Here is a 16764-nt window from a genome sequence, read left to right on the forward strand (position 1 = left end):
TCTCTCCCACTCCAGAAGGTGCCAGGGTCGGTTCTCTGAGCTGCCTAATGAGAATACAAGCAGACACAGAAGAACACACAGCGAATGGACACAGAGGGCAGGCAAGGCGGGGAATGGGGGGAAGGAATAAATAAAATAAATCTTAAAAAAAAATTCTAAGCAGCATATTTTGTTGTTTCTGTGGCATGTGAAATAACAGTGTGCCTTACAATGGCATCTTGTACTCAACCAAAGATGGCCTTTAACTTGCATAAACATTTAAAATTGCAGTTTTTACCATACTCTGTATCTCCTCAACCAGCATAATGCTACATTTCAGTTGTGTAGTATAAACAGTGGTATAGTGACAAAAGTATTAAAAACAGTCAAATAATGAGTGATGTTATCTCCTACTGTGTGAGCGTCAAAGAGCCTTCTGTTGGGTCATGGGCATATCTGAGAAATACTTTATATTTTTGGAGTATCTAAAACTTTGTGGTACTTCTCTGGCCAAATAATGATATTTTCTTGGTTGAAAAAAAATCCTAAATATATTATGTGTTTTTCAGGTGTTTCATATTTCTTTGTGGCGTGTATTGAAAAAGATTCAAGCAGTGAAATCTCCCTCAAACTTGAAGTTTGCCTTCCGTGCTCTGGTTCTGGACTTGGAGCTGCTGGACGCCTCCTTGGACGAGGCCTCTTTAGGTGCTGGTCAATGTGAGATTCCATCTGACCCAGGAAGCCTGCTCAGCCCAGGCTGGGCACCAGGCTCCCAGCTTGCTTATTCCTGACCTTAAAATGCTGAAGTCCCTGATGTACCTGGTGTGGCCTGAGGAATTCTGGGAAGCTGGGAGAACCCTGACCAGTAGATTTCTCTCTTTATGCAGTACAGGGCCGTAGTAGCTGCAGGCAGGAACCAGTGGGTAAGGGGCCAGGTGTGCCTCTTGGTTAAGTTTCCTCTCCTCTCTGCAGCCGAGTGGGTGGATGTTAAATATTCTGCACCAGTAAGCGAGCAGCAGTATTCTCCAGAGGAGGTCGCAGCAGCAATGAAAATCCAAGCTATGTGGAGAGGAGCTTACGTTAGGCTGCTCATGAAAGCCAGAATACCAGGTAGGGCCCTTCAAACACTTACAAGGACTTGTGCAAATAAGAATGAATGTGCTTTTATGTGCGTTAATGAAAGTGCTTTACAGTCATCCCACTTTTTGGCGTGGCTAATTGTTTTTTGTTCTGTAAATACTGAAATTCCTCAAGGACAAGAAGCACATCTGTTTACTCTTTTGTTCCCAGAATTTAGCACAGTGCCTGGCACACGGTAAGCCAGCAATAAGTATTGGCTGAAAAAGAAAGACAGAATGAATGAAAGATTGGCTATGTTTCCCCAGTCTGTGGTGAGTCTTTAAAACAGGGAACCAGCCTTGATCTCTGCACCCCAGTATCTAGCTGAACGCTGTGTGTCAGTCAGCTCCAGCTACGCCATGGACCTCTTCAGTCTATTAGAAAAAATAGATACAAATTCATCCAACTCAATAATATGATAGAATATGTGCTTGCTGTCCATATATATGGTAGTAAAAAAAGAAAGATATACATATACAAAGATTTTCTTTCCCTTTTTAGGCACTGAAACACTTAAATGATTTAGTAATATATTTAATGGTATTTGCGTTTCACTCACTCAACACTTATACATAAATAATTACTGTGTGCATAGCTTTATAGAAGTCAAGAAAATATGTTTTCTGCCCTGAAGAATCTTATGTTATAGTTGTGGCAGGAAACAAATAAATAACTGAGAAATCAATTTCAGATTGTAAGTACTCTGAAGAAAATAAATAGAAGAAAACTGGCTTCTGACACATAAGTTTGGGATGCTTACTCTGGGTTTGCGTTTTTCTCATCACATCATCTGTATAATCCAGCCTCTCTCCTTTTAAGCCATCTGGGGATCATGCTGTAGATTGAGCATTAGTGGGAGCTGATTATCAGCCTTCTTTAGAAAAATTTGATGGACTTTTTTTTTCTGAGATGAAGTTGTAGCCTGATAAAAGACCTCTTGATGTTAACGCTTTGATGAGATCAAACTCTTCAATGAGATCAAAGAATACTTTATGATTTTTAAATGAAAGATGAAAGGAAGCACCTCATTCGATGGTGAGCAGGACTCTCAACCCAGGGGTTTTACTTCTTTATTTTAAACATGATTTTGCTGCTTCTAAATCCAAACTTTGGATGTTGCTTTCCTTCTGAGTTTCAACTTCCCCATCTATAAAATGAAGGCCTTGGACAAGATCATCTTTGAGGCACCTTATAGCTTTAACATTGTCATTTTATTATTATTTTTAGAAACAAAGGAAAATACCAGTGTTGCAGATACCCTTCAAAAACTTTGGACTGCATTGGAACCAAATATGGAGCAATACGCACTTTCTCTCTTAAGGTAATCAGCAATACAACAACACTTATTACCCTGGCTCACTGGCATCTTCTGAGTTCCATGCTACTTTATTCATAGGTTACCTGTAATAAACTGTAGTTTAAACCTAGAAAATCTGTAGTTTTGTCACAAGCTCTGTCCAAGAGATAGAATAATCTAAAAAAAAAAAAAAACAACTAAGAGAAGATTATTTCTTATGTTTTTGAAAAAAATAGACCCTCTAGTAATCCAGATATTGGAAACAGAAGACAAAACCTCTAACTGAAGTGTGCAAGAAAATAAAGAAAAAAGCTGACAAAATAGATGAAAAGTTTGAGAATTCGAATGAACAAAACACAGTCAAATGGAAACTATGCAATTGAAAATTTTTAAGAGCTAAGAATTCATTGATGGGTTTAACAGCAGATTAGGTGGTAAAAGGGGAGATTAGTGAACTGGAAAGCAGATCGATAGGAAAGCATCCAAACTGAAGCATAGGGGAAAATTAACAGAAAATGAAAAAAGAGCATGAGGGACACATGACATGCTGCAAACAGTCTGGTATAAATGTCACTGGAGTCCCATAATGCAAAAAGATAATAACTGAGAACTTTCCCAAAACTGATCAAAGAAATCAGCCCATATTTTCAAGACAGTTGGCAAACTCCATGTAGGAAAGACACAAAGGAAACCACAACTTGGTCAGATTACTGAAAACAATGACCAAAGAAAACCTTGTAAGTAGCCAGAGAAATAAGACACTTTATATTTGCAAAGAATAATAAGACTGATAGCTTTATTGGGGAATTAATATATACTAAGAGTACAATCTGTAGAAATAGTGACACACGAGGCCGGAGGTGGGTAAAAGTTTTGAAGCGTTCCAAGGCTCTTGCATTCTTGAAGAAGTGGGTAGAGTCATCATTTGGATGAGTCTTCAATGAGGCAAGGATGTAGATGTACTCTAGTGAATGGCATTTGTCTTAATCAGTGAATTTAAGCAGAAATAAGATTGATCTTACACATCTTCCAGATAATAGAAAAAGAAGAAACATTTGCTAATATATAACCCTAAAAAAAAAAACCTGACAAGGACAGTGCAAGAAATGAAAAATCACACCAGTCACCATCTTGAACATAGATGCAGAAAATGAGAAATAAAATGCTAGCAAATCAAATTGAGAAATATATAAAAGGGCTAAGGCCTCCCCACCAAGTGCCCCACTCCTGGGCATGCAAAGGTGGTCTAGCATTAGAAAATTAGCCATTGTAATGCTGCACCTGAATGGGAAAAAAAGGGACAAATCCTTTGGTCATCTGGATAGGTTCAGAAAAAGCATTTGATAAAATTAGCACACATTCAATTTTTAAAAAACCTTTTAGCAAGCTAGGGTTAGAAAAGACCTTCCTTAACATGTTAAAGAGAATTCCGTATACAAAAGTAAAACTACTGCAAACATAGTGGTGAAATGTTGGAAGCTTTGCTGAGTTTGGGAATGACACAGGGTGAGATTCCCTCTGCCAAGCCTTAGTTCTTATTCTTTTTTCTTCTTTTTTTCCAAATCTGTGGCTCACTTAAACACTGTTCAAGTGCGTACTCCCTACCTCAACTCCAGACACCCCCGGCCCCCAGTTGTGGTGGTGATCTGCCTGCTTCTGGCTTCCTGCCCTTACAGCTTGAACTGGGCTCTGATTTCCCTGCTATAGACTTCAGTTACTCTCGTGGTCGTTGAGCGTGCTCCTCTTTGCATGCGCAGATAACTTTGGGCACCTCTGGGAGACACCCACCATGGGCCCTACCTCCACCGTGCGACCAAGAATTCAATCAGCCGGCACCTATGCTAGTTTCACCTGTTTCTTCATTTGTAGATAGAGATTATTTAAAAAGTGGTTTTGTCGTTGATGCCTGTCTTAGATGCCTAGGACTGCCGTATCAAACCTAACTTATCAAACCTAATTATCAAACTTAGGACAACCTAAGTAGCTCAAGGCAACAGAAGTTTATTGTCTCCTGGCTCTAGAGACCAGAAGTCCTGGATCACGGTGTTGGCAGGCCGGGCCACCCTGAGCTCTGCAGGCCTGGCTGTGGCCAGCGGTCCATGGCGCTCATTGGCGTGGGGCACAACCCAACCTCTGCCTCCATCACATGGTCTTAGTCCAGGCTGGCCTCATCCTAACGGCCTCTTCAGAGAGCCTTTTTCCAGGATCCCATCCATGAGACTGGGTCTTAGACCTCGAGCATGCTTTTAGGGGGACGCAATTCAACATAACAAGACAGCTTATTTTTACATTCCTAGACTTATGTTTAAAAGCAAGTGCAAATCTATGGAGTATTACCCGTGTTATCAAGATGAAGATACCAGGATCGTCTTTGCCGATTACACTGTGACATACCCAGACCAGCCCCCAAACAGCTGGTTCATCGTGTTCAGGTGAGGTTGCCATACTGGAAAGAACCCATGCTCAGGGGAGGCTGCCAGATACTGGAAAGAAATCATGTTCAAGTGAGGCTGCCAGATACTGGCAGATAAGCATCTTTGAGGAGAATGCACTATTCATTTCTGTAGATTTTTATTTATGATAGCTGCAAAAATATCAACTTCTAGTTTGCTTTCTTAACTTAGTCGAAATTTCTTCTATACCTGCTTGTCATGAATTAGATGGTAGTATAGAAATTTTATCTATGTTTCTTTAAATAACATATGAAAAATGTGAAGGAATTACTAGAAATTTTACTGTTTACATATTTATATATATAATATACCAAAATGCTTTCAGTATAGAAAGGAAATTTTTTAATGTCCAAGCTATAGCAAATTAGCTAAAAGTCACAAATTACATATAAATTGGGATTACTTAAAGGATTTGGATTTACATGACAAAATAGCATTTGAGTAATTTTTTAAAAACAGTATGCATTATGTTGTGGTTGTTTGGAACTTTGGACTTAGCTCCTAATTTCTTAGAATAAAATCCAATTTCATACCTTTTAAAGATTCATTTTAAGGGGAAGTTCATGCTTTTGTAATTACAGAGAAACATTTTTGGTTCCTCAAGACATGATTTTGGTCCCCAAAGTCTACACGAGCCTTCCCATCTGTCAGCTGCACGTGGTTAATAACGACACACTAGAGCAAGTGCCGAAGGTGTTCCACAAGGTGGTGCCTTACCTGTACACCAAGAACAAGGTAGGTCTGGTGTGTCCCTGCCCAGGACAGCATGGCGGCGAGAAGCCCGTACCTTGTGGAGGCCCAGAGAGGGGCAGAACAGATGTGACGTCCATCTGCTTGACCAGGGACGGGGCCCTTCTATAGGACAGCAGGAGCTGCGTACCTTATGTGCTAGAACCTTCTTTAGCTCTCAGCCCTCTCCCTCTTCTCCCCAAAGAATGTATGGCAAAAAGGAAAAAATTAGAAATTCAAATTATTAGAATCATAAATCATACGAACCCTTAAACAGAAATGCCTCTAAGAGGTCATCAAGTCTATCCCTGAGCCAAGGGAGTGGGTTGTCTGAGTCCCGCTGAGTCAAGTTGCTTCCTAAGTGGTCTGGGAGGGTGTGGCTCTGAAACTGCGCCCACCGCAGCCTCCCCTGGGCTCCTCCGAGCCGCTCGGCTGTCCCCACTCCCACCGCGCTGCCCTGCTAGTTGAGCCTCGCCTTCCAGCTCCCGACCGTTTCTTCTAAAGGGAATGTTGGGAAAGGGGAGCGTATCCCTTGGGCTGGAACCCGGAGGGTCTCCGTTGTAGCTCTGACCTTCGTTCTTTAGCTGTGGGCTTTGAAGCTCCCCTTTTCTCCTGGGGTTCAGGTGTCCTTGGCTTCTGAGCTTCGTTTCTGCCCTGTGAGCCTATGCATTAATTCGTGTAAATAGAGCCTTACCTAGGCAATGAACACTGGTTTAGGGAGACAAAGGGTAAACAAAATAAACCTATTAACTCCACACAAAAACTACTGGTTCTTTTGAGTCGTTTTAGGGTTTTAGCAAACTTTTAACCATCAGGGCAACTGAACAACTTTGAAAGGAAGTGCAATCTAACTTTTTTTTATATGTAATATATATTATATATAAATACATACTTATGTTAGAGTTTTTAAAATGTTATTTCTTATTAGTAAGACTTTACTGATATTTCATTATAATTTTAAAACTCTGGATCTACTTTATTATACCATTAGCATTTTTCCTAATATCCTTCATGGGATACAAATTTTCTGAATATTGTAGTCATATTTTATTAAGTTTGAAGATATTATCCAGTAATAATTGGGCTTAAATTATTTTTATGTAGTATGACATTTGGAAGGTTTCACATTTACATTTTTATGAGAAAATCTGAATAAGTGTTCATCATTTTTCAAAGTTATTACAAAATTACCTGTATATTTTAATTTTAATACATGTATAATAGCATGTATATTTTGAATTATATGCAGAAATATATTTTTTAAAATTCACTTGATTAAAATTAATGCATCAATGTACTATTTTTAATGGATTTTAAAAGGGAATTCTTTCATTCAAAAAGAGAACAATCTACTAAGAAAAATTAATTCCTGTATATCAAGCATGTATTTATAAACTTTATTTGACCCATACAAGTTCCTTTTGCATTGTATGTAACCAATTTATGATAAGTGGTATTTTATTTAAAATCACAGTATCAGGAAATTTGTCTATAAACCTCACCTCCTGCAGCAGAACTCTTCAGGGTAATCCTCCTTTACAGCAGAGAACTAGTTCCCCAGTAACAAATTTGTCTTCACACCAGTAAGAACTGATAGATCGGTTTTTGAGTGTGTGTCTGAGGACACTGTCAGGTTTGACATAAACTTCCTTTAGAATAGAGACTATTTAATTTGTGATAGGAAACCCAAAGAGATGATTTCATTCAAAGAGAGACTATCTTGAGGTGTTTGATGCAATCGAATTCTACAAAGGAGCTCTCTATTTCCTCGAGAAGTACACTAATATTAGTCATAGGCACTTAATTTTGGAAGGGACCTCAGACCTATTTGATCGAACCTTCCATGTCATTTTTATTTCTGCCTAACATAACTGTTTTCATTTCGTTTTGTTTTAGTAACTCCAGCGATGACCTATGGCCCTAGACTAAGTCGGAAATTTTTGGATAGGTTTAAATGATGCATTTTGAGTCAGCGTGCGGAAGGGCATTTTACCTCATTTCCAAACTGGGAATTTGGGACCACACAGAGCACACCATTCCCTCTCTAATATTCCTTCTTCCAGCTGCTCAATCCTGCTCTTTTTAGAAGAAAATGGTGAGGGCAAGGAGAATGTAGAACAAGTAAACGGAAGAATAATTCCCTCTTGTGGTGTGGTTTCCCATCAGCACGAGTCTTGATCCTTGAAAATCTCCCAGAAACGAGAGCTTTCTCGGCCATCGGAACGGAGGTCCCCCACCACTGCCAGGCAGCGACAATGTCGTCAGCGCTTGGCCCCTGCGAGGCAGGGACACGATCAGTAAAACCCAGTGAAAGCACAGTCATCAGCAGAGTTATTTCCAGACGTCCAAGAGCCCTTAATAAGCTAATGTCCACTATATAGCCACGGAAAGGGGCTCCAGCGCACAAGGTATCCCAGATACACTAGAGCACGGAAGCCTGTTTCCATGACACATCTTCACTCCTGCTCTGCAGAACGCGCTTTGGGACTGCTCCTCTGGGATAAGACCCTGGCAGTTTCCCCACGTGGTCCTTCTACGCTTGTTTCTCCTTACACCCGATCGTCGGCGTGGACGCGCTTGCCGGGGAACCGGCCCGAGCCTCCTCCTCCCACCTGCGAGGCTGTGACTCTGCTCGCCCGTCCCAGGAGCGCACTCACTTAGGCGGACAGTGTCAGGAGCTCTGCTGGACGGTTGTGAGGCGTGAGGCCATGGGTGGGCCTTCTGCGGTCTTCCACCTGCGGGGCCACCGGGCAACCCCAGGGCCAGTGCGCGAAGGCGCAGAGGCCTGGCACGCGCCCTGCCGAAGCCCGCGGGCACCTCCCTCCTGTGCCTCCTGGACTCGGGCTTGTCCGAGGAAGAGGTGGAGGCCTCGCTCCCAGCAAGCTCACGCCGACTGTCGGGAACCCCTGCCTTGCTCTTCGGGCTCCCGTGAGGCCTCCGTTTGATGATTTGCTACCTCCTCGAGGTGGCCCCTCACTGGACTCACTGCTCTGGGGTCCGCAGGACATGTGTTCTTCTTCGGTTAGAGCATCTGAATTATGTTTGCTCTTGTCTCTCAGGGATGGGAGAGACCCCTGGCGATTGTAAATGCTCTTGGAGCAGAAGAGTCACACCAGAGCGTGCTGACACCCAAGGCCCACAGCTGACAGTCTTGGAAAGAGACTGAGATAAAAATGATCACACTCAAACCAATTAAGCTTCAAGTATGCCAGTCTAGGAAAGTTAAGTGGCATAGTGTGTTCGCAGCTACAGGTTGACATTGATGACAACAATGTTCTAAAACTTACCAGCTGGTAGATGAGAAATAAGAAAAGAATTTGGAATTTACTGAAGGAGCTGAAAATAAGGCAATGTGCAGATATTTAACAGAAGGATGTTGTTGCAATATTATTTAAAAGAGCAATATATTTAAAAATAACACAAGTGTCTCATAATACTGCTTTAAAAAAACAAGTATATAGCACGTACATCAATGAGCCTGCTTAATATACAGCCACTAAAAATGATGATATAGGCAATGCAACAGACAGTTCAGTCTACACCCTCTTACTACAACAGCAGAACAATAAAATGTTTTTCTTTTAATCTTGAAGTTATCGTAGAACTAACAAGATTAGGACAATTAGAAGACAAATATTTGGGAGAAACAAAGAGAGGTGGGCGCACATTTCCCAGGCAGGCACCTGGCCGTTCATGAAGAGGGACGAGAACCTTGAGAGGCTGAGGAATCCTCTTAGCAGACTTGAGGGAACGAGGAACAAAAGTTAGACTCCAGGGACCATCTGTGGGTTGCGTTGAGCTCACACATGGCCGCACGCCAGAATAAAGCTTGAACTGGAAGTAGTAATCCCTGACAGTTCTGAGTCACCCCGTTTCTTAGATTAGATGGAGATGATCTTGAATAGGTGCTCCCCCTGGTTTCTGGCAAAAACAAACCTAATTCCTCTCTAAAAGAAGATAATCTCTTTCTAAAACTCAAGTTATTTCCATAGACTGTTTTTGAAATAAGATATCTAACGAACAATTAGAAATAATGATACACACAAGAAGATAAGTCAACAGAGACAGGAAGCAGCAGAAACAAGAGATGAGACATAGGACAGAAACTCAAGGAAATCCAGGTTTTTCATTTAGCATTCATGAGCTCTAAAATAGCTATGATTACTGTGTTTAATGAGTCATCAGATAAAATGGAGAATTTCAGAAGAAAATGAACCTATAAAATGAAAAAAAATAGAAATATATAGAAATATTATATTTCTATAATAGATACACAGAAATATAAAGAACAATATAGAAATTTTAGAACACTAAAATACATTGAGTAAAATTATGAACTCTTTGGATATATTTAATAGAAGGTTAGTAAACAAGAATATTAATTATATAAATATCAAGAATCAAGAATGACTCATATAGAGATAGAGGAATGGAAAGATACAAAAGAGGTGAGTGACGAAGATAACAAGGAGAAGGTCAAACATATAGCATTCTAGGTAGAGAGGAGAGAGAGAATGTGGCAGAAGAAATAATTGAAAAAGCAATGGCTAACAATGTCTCACACTAATAAAAGATATCAAGACACATAAATATGATGCCCTAAGAATCCCAAGCAGGAGGAAATTTTTAAAATCCACACCTAAACACATAATAATATTGGTGAAAAGCAAATATTGATGGAAAAAAGGGGCACCAGAGAGTATCTGTGGTTAGTAATTACACAGGTGTTCACTTTGCTGTAATACATTGAGCTATACATTTATAATTTGAATTATCTTCAGTGTGTGTGTATATAATCTTCAGTGCATAGATTACTTCACCGTACTGTATACACTGAAGATTATATATATATATTCACCCACTGAAGCTTACTCAAAAAAATATATATATATACTAATTTTACAATGAAAAAGGAAAATGCTGAAATAGAAATATGTTCATTGACATAGATAAGTGAATTCTCTATGGTAAGTGGAAAAGTAGGTTAAGACTATATGTAGTATGGTTGCATTATGTATAAAATATCAAATCTATATTTTGCATTGAGGATTGTCAGATTTAGCAAATAAAATATAGGGTGTTCAGTTAAATTTGAATTTCACAAGTAACAAATTTTTTAAATAAAATTATGCCCCTAAATAATGCATGGGAAATATTATACTAAAAATTTTAATTTTTTCTGAAGTTCAAATTTAACTGGGCATCCTATATTTTCTCTAGCAACTCTCTCTATATATAAAGTCTAGAAAATTATATACCCAAATAATATTGGGGTTTTCTTTTTGGTCAAACTCTAGTTGATTTTTCTATTCCTCTTATTTATCTCTACCTTCTTATTTTCTCTTCTCTTATTTTCCCAAAGTATGTATATATTGCAAGAAAAAAATCAGCATTTAAAAAAAATCATGACTGGATATATAATAAGATGATTTCTATATTGAAGGAAATAATATGTTATGATTAATCAGGGCAAAGAGTAGAGGGTCTAATATATCCAAAATTTACATATGATTCTGTGGATTCCTTTTCTGCTAGAAACATCTTTTAGGCAGATTTGAAATGGAGTCCCAGCAAATTCTTTTCAATAAGTTGATACTCTAAAATATAAGAGAATCTTTATCTTTGAATAAGAAAAAGACAGACAGTCCAGTATTTTCCTAAATCCATCCTAATTTTTTTCATTAAGTTTTTTTCATTATAGTCAATCTTAAAATGTAGATTTAAATTCGGAGCTCTGGTCCTCAGCTCCGTAAGACTTAAATCTTTTAATAACTATTAATAACTTTTAATAACTATTTTGGTAATAGTCCTTTATTAATCGGAATGACGTTCATAGATAACTAAAACCCCAAAATTGTGATCACCAAAAACCACCCACTGGAAGTACAAAATGCCCCCTAGTTAGTGTGTTCCTTCCAACTGAGAAGAAGGCTGGGGGTTTGAAAAGTGATTCTGGTTAATCTGCATTCCCACGGCACCTAGAACCAGCCAGAAAGAAGGTGGCGCTCCTCCCTAGACCTGGCCTTCCTTTAATTTTCATAGTTATAAAGAGCTGAAAACCAGAGACAAGTCCAAATGTTTGACTGTCCCATTTTTCTTAGCGGAAACAGCATTTAGAAATATTCAGGTATTTCCTGTGTAGCTTCTAGGCATCTTCTGGAAGGGTACATCCCCTTCCAGCACAGACTCATGTAGATGACGGGAGCTTTAAGTGTGAGCTTGGGGCAAAGTCACCTTTCACAGTCCACGGTTGTGGCTGTGCCAAGTTGGGGAGCAGGGCTGGGCTTGGGCACACGGCCTCTACGACGTCCAGCTGGAGCGTCTACTTGTCTGGGCTCTGTCAGCCCGGTTTTCCTATTTTCTTCCTATTTCTGTAACAGAAATGGAGAAAGTAGGGGGATGCTTTGAGCTGCACACCCTCAGTGTTAGGTTCTGTCCTCTTTCAGTGCTGCTTTCTTCTATGGAAGAGCCACGTGCACCATCAAAAGCGAGCTGCAGCGGCCACCACCTGACCACCTGCAGTGCTGTCAGCTTCCAGCAGACAAACGCTTCCTGCATGGGGCTGTCAGAGGAAGCAACCAGAAGAGTTGGTTTTGTGTTTTTCAAGCTGAAAAAAAGATAGTTTTCATCATTAATAGAAAATTAGAATTGAAGTCATGCACGACAGACATAAGAAGCATTCATTTTCGTGCTAGTGTTTTTTATTCATTTTCTCTCAAAACAACTAAGATGGTGCTCTCTAAGGGAGGTTTTGAAGCACAACACTAATAATTTGATGTTTGGCAGGTCCTGGGTTGTGTGTGTATATTGAGTTAACAAAGCAGACTCCACTGTGAAGTCGTGTAGACGCTTCAGAAACAGTAACGAGCAGCGTGACATACCTCTGTGCTGTGCCGCTTCCTTTCAGAAGGGGTACACGTTCGTGGCAGAGGCGCTGACGGGAGATGCCTACGTGTCGGGGTCTCGGTGGAAACTGCGCCTGCTTGGCCCGTTTAACCCACTCCCCTGCCTCTCTCGGGAAATCCCGTGCAACACCTTTGCCATAAAGGAGATCAGAGATTATTACATACCCAATGACAAGAAAGTTTTACTAAGGTACAAACGTGACAATTAACCATTCCTTGTTTAAATTTCCAGTTCTATATTTTCTAAAATATTGTGTTTATACTATTATTATTAATATGATAAGCACATATTATATTTAAGAGATTGTGGTTTAAAGACTCCATGAAGATGGGTACATTGGTTACAAACGTAATGGCTTTGGATTCCTGTCATCTGGTTGGTTTTTCTCTATAATTTTTATTTATCTGGACTTTTAAACTTTCTCCCCTCTAGCAAACAGGTTTAAGTGTTTGTAATGAAAAATAATGAGCCATAAAATTAAATTACAGCACAACATGTACAGTATGATCCCAGTTTTGTATTTTAAAGTTTTTTGTTTATTATTTTATATGTTTGTAAACATTTAGAGAAAATTCTGAGAGAAAGCACACTAAACTGAGGTGGGCATGGGAAGGTGTGGAGGACTCACCTTTTAACCTGTCTGCTTCTTGCTTATGTGTATATGCACCACCGTTGAAAGAAAGTGAGAAGGAAGTAGACCTAGTGGTGACTAAAGACGTGACAACATGTTTTCACTACTATGGCAGAGGAAATACAGGAGCCCAGGGCATGGGATTGCAGGGCACTGGGAGACTAAGTGCCATGTAACACCCAGATCCGAAAGAAGCAGGTCTTGAAGCCATCCAGGTGTGTGGGGGGGGGCGGGGTGCTTGAACAGGGTGCCTGGGCGTTCAGAATTTCAAGGCAGGCGCTAAAGGCATTCACAATGCTTGCAAGGTAGGCTCCAGAAAGCTGTGGCCAGCAGTGAGGCTAGGCTGGTGGGCAGAGGCTTTTCATGAAGGGTTTCAGGAGATGAGAAATTCAGATTTGACATGGGGGCTTTGGGATGCTGTTGGAGGGTTTAAGACAATTGCAGTGTCAGACTTGTGGAGGCAACAGCCCACTCAGAGGTCTGCTGCGCATGGAGTGATTTGAGGCAGGTGCACTGGAGCTGGGAGTCCAGGTGGGGAGCTTTGACATGGCCCAGGTGAGGTGAGGCTTGGTGTGTCTGTGGTTGTGGCTGCATGAAGAGGCTTGGTGTGGCCATGGATCTATTGAGCAGCTTGGTGTGGCCGTGGTCTGAGGATGTATTATGAGGTTTGGTGACTGCGGTTTGTGGATTTATTAAGAGGCTTCACATGGCCATGGTCTGTAGATCTATTAAGAGGTTTGGTCTAGCTGTGGTTTGTGAATATGTTGAGGGGCTTTTTGTGGCCGTGGTCTGCAAATCTAGTAAGAGGTTTGGTGTGGCCAAAGCTTGCAGATCTATCACGTTTTGTAGGTGAGAGTTCTTCACATTCAACAGGACGTTAAATTTGCTATTTGGGATTTGGCAACCCCCAGTACACTCAGGGTACTTTACTGTAGCATATTGGCAATCTTCTGCCAAAGTCTGTAATAGGGTTTAGCGGACCTTTAGGTGTTGCATTTAGATGCTCCTGTCAGCAAATTCAACTGCTCATTTCCCGTCTTGGGGAAAGACTGCCATCTCGCTTGTGCTGTTGATCTTCTCTGGCAGGTATTCGGTCAAGTCCGCTCTGCCTCACCCGGTGACAGTGCATGTGCGCACGTCCAGGGCGGACGTGTTCATCAAGCTGCAGATCCTGGAGAGCGAGGAGACCATCGCGAGCACCACTGGGAAAGGCCAAGCCTTGATCCCAGCCTTCAGCTTCCTGGGGAACGAGAAGACGCTGAGCTCCCAGTGTAAGTGTGCGGTTCACATTCTGGTTTTGGGTTCAGAAATAGGTATTTACGCTGATATGGCTAATTTAAAAGAACTTTAAGGTAAAACAGCAACTCTTTAAATCTGTAAAACTTGATTTCATAATTAATTAGTGGAAAGTTTGCATTTCTATATCAAATTAAGATCTAAAGATCAGATTTTTTGTAGTTGTACTTCAAAGATGTTTCATTTTAGAGAAAAATTTACTTTCTTATTACATGAGCTTCCTTATATTCCTGAATAAGAAATACCAATTTTTTATTTTGAAAGAATTATTTACTTTCCATTTATTCCTGATTCACTATTCTGGAACATATTCTACTTATTAAAATTAATAGAAACTTTATTCAATATTCTCAGCAAGAATTTTATTAAATAATAAAATAAAATTTATATCTAAGATCATGGATAACAGGGATACTGTAAGATATATTATTTATTCTGTTATTTTAGTAACTTTATTCTGACTATACAAATAACACCTGCCCAATGTAGAAAATTTAAATAAATAAAAAAGTATTAAAAGGAAAGAAATACCACACTTATTCACACTTCCCAGGAAAAAAGCAGTTGTTATTTTAACTTTTATGCCTCCATTCTCAATCTCTTCTGCATTTACACTTTAAACAAAATTGGGATCTTACTTTTCCGACAATTGGTACTTCTGAAAGAGTCACGTTTTCTCTCTTCTTTGGCATTGGCTAGCGCCTCCAAAGCACACCAGGTGGTGCGCGGCAGTTTCCTTCCTTGCCTAGGCTCTTGCGTTTACAGTGCAGGCTTCCCACAGCCGGCCTTCCCGAGCTGAAGGAGACGCTCTCTTTTGACATCGAAGCATTATAATCTGTAATCGGTTTGCAGCTTTATCAATTGTTTTTTGTTGTTTACAGAAATGATTGTATTTTTCCCCCATGTATTTTGGATATTAATTTTCTAATTTTGAATCATCCTTGAATTCTTGGAGTGAAACCGATTTGTTCATGATGTTTCAATATATCCTGTGTTCAGCACACACCATTTTATTTAGGGTTTTGGATCCTATTCAGACATTATATTTCTCTGGGTGTTTTTCTCTCTTTGTGCACACCTGAGCATTTTTCATTTCTGGTTCTCAAATTAGAATTTTGCCAAATTCATGAGATTCATATGGAAATGTTATATACTTTCTATTTTTAAGACCATTTAAATACTACAGGAATTATTTCTCTTAAAAGTTTGTTCAACTTGCTCTTAAAAAAATTATCTGAGCCTGATGATTTGAGGAGATAAATTTTTATTTTGCTTTTTTAAATGTTATTAATAACTTCCATGTTATTATTTTTAAATGTTCTTTCTTTTTTATAATTTATGTTTTTTATTGCAATGACAGTTTTATCAATTGTTTCAAATGTATCAGTATAAATTTGTGTACAGGATTATTTTATAATTTTTCAGTCTTCTGAATCTGTTCATATAATCATTTTTTATTATTAGAGAAGTTGTGGGTTCATAGAACAATCAAATCACCGAATCATGCATAAAATACATACTTCTTATATACCATCCAATTAACAACTTACATTGGTGTGGTACACTTGTTAAAATTGATGAAAGCACACTTTTTTAATTGTTCTATTAACAATTATAGTCCAGGGTTTAACTTAGACTTCCCTGTTTGTGTTGTGCAGTTCTATGGATTTTTTTAGAAAATCAATTCTATTCAAGTACTTGTATATACAAGTACTGTATATACAACCTAACATTTCCCTCTTTAACCACAAATATGTAATTCAGTGATGTTAATTATGTTCACAATGTTGTGCTCGCATTGCCACCATCCTTTATCAAAATGTTTGCATTGTTCCAAATAGAAACTCTGTTCATTTTACACCTTAACTCCCTATTCCCAATAATAAACATTATTGTTTATTCATATTTTTAAATTTTCTCTTGATTCAAATCTTCATAGGTTTCCTAGAATGAACTCTTGAATATATTAACCAAGCATAATGGCCCTTTAGTGTTGTATTATACTTCAATAATGTTCATATTTATCTTGTAAAATCCTCCCTCTACATTTTAAATTTAGTCTATTTTATCTAACTTTTCCAGTGGAAAGCTTACTTCGTGTCTTAAATCTTGTTTTTAAATAAATATATTTAATGCTATGAAATTTTCTACATATAATTTTAAAAACATGCCATAACATTTTATGTATAGTATTGTTACAGCTTGCTACTTCTAAATGATCTATAATTATAAGACATTTATATTACTTCTGCAATTTCCAAATCATAAAACTGTTTTGGCTAAACTTTTGTTATTAATTTCTAATAAGATTTGTCAGAGTTAGAGAATTTGCTATCTGTTTTCTACTTGGAGGA

At 39.1% G+C, this 16764-nt stretch overlaps 1 protein-coding gene across 12 annotated transcripts in view; it reads left to right on the plus strand.

Moving 5' to 3' along the window:
* The window catches only part of ADGB (androglobin), a 193047-nt gene that overhangs the window by 138242 nt on the left and 38041 nt on the right, over window positions 1-16764 (plus strand). For 8 of the 12 annotated variants that reach the window (XR_011650164.1, XM_058307606.1, XM_058307614.1 and 5 more), the window contains 7 exons: window positions 549-696; window positions 952-1089; window positions 2326-2419; window positions 4693-4827; window positions 5430-5583; window positions 12485-12672; window positions 14201-14385. Coding sequence is in view for 11 of the 12 variants with exons in the window: in XM_058307606.1 (XP_058163589.1) it covers window positions 549-696; window positions 952-1089; window positions 2326-2419; window positions 4693-4827; window positions 5430-5583; window positions 12485-12672; window positions 14201-14385 (1042 nt within the window). In the remaining variant the exon portion in view is untranslated. The remainder of the gene's footprint in view (window positions 1-548; window positions 697-951; window positions 1090-2325; window positions 2420-4692; window positions 4828-5429; window positions 5584-12484; window positions 12673-14200; window positions 14386-16764) is intronic. The other 4 variants (XM_058307617.1, XM_058307608.1, XM_058307613.1 and 1 more) reach the window with 1 other exon arrangement.

Source organism: Dasypus novemcinctus, chromosome 11 (assembly GCF_030445035.2).
Source record: "Dasypus novemcinctus isolate mDasNov1 chromosome 11, mDasNov1.1.hap2, whole genome shotgun sequence".
In the NCBI taxonomy this organism is placed as follows: Eukaryota; Metazoa; Chordata; class Mammalia; order Cingulata; family Dasypodidae; genus Dasypus; species Dasypus novemcinctus.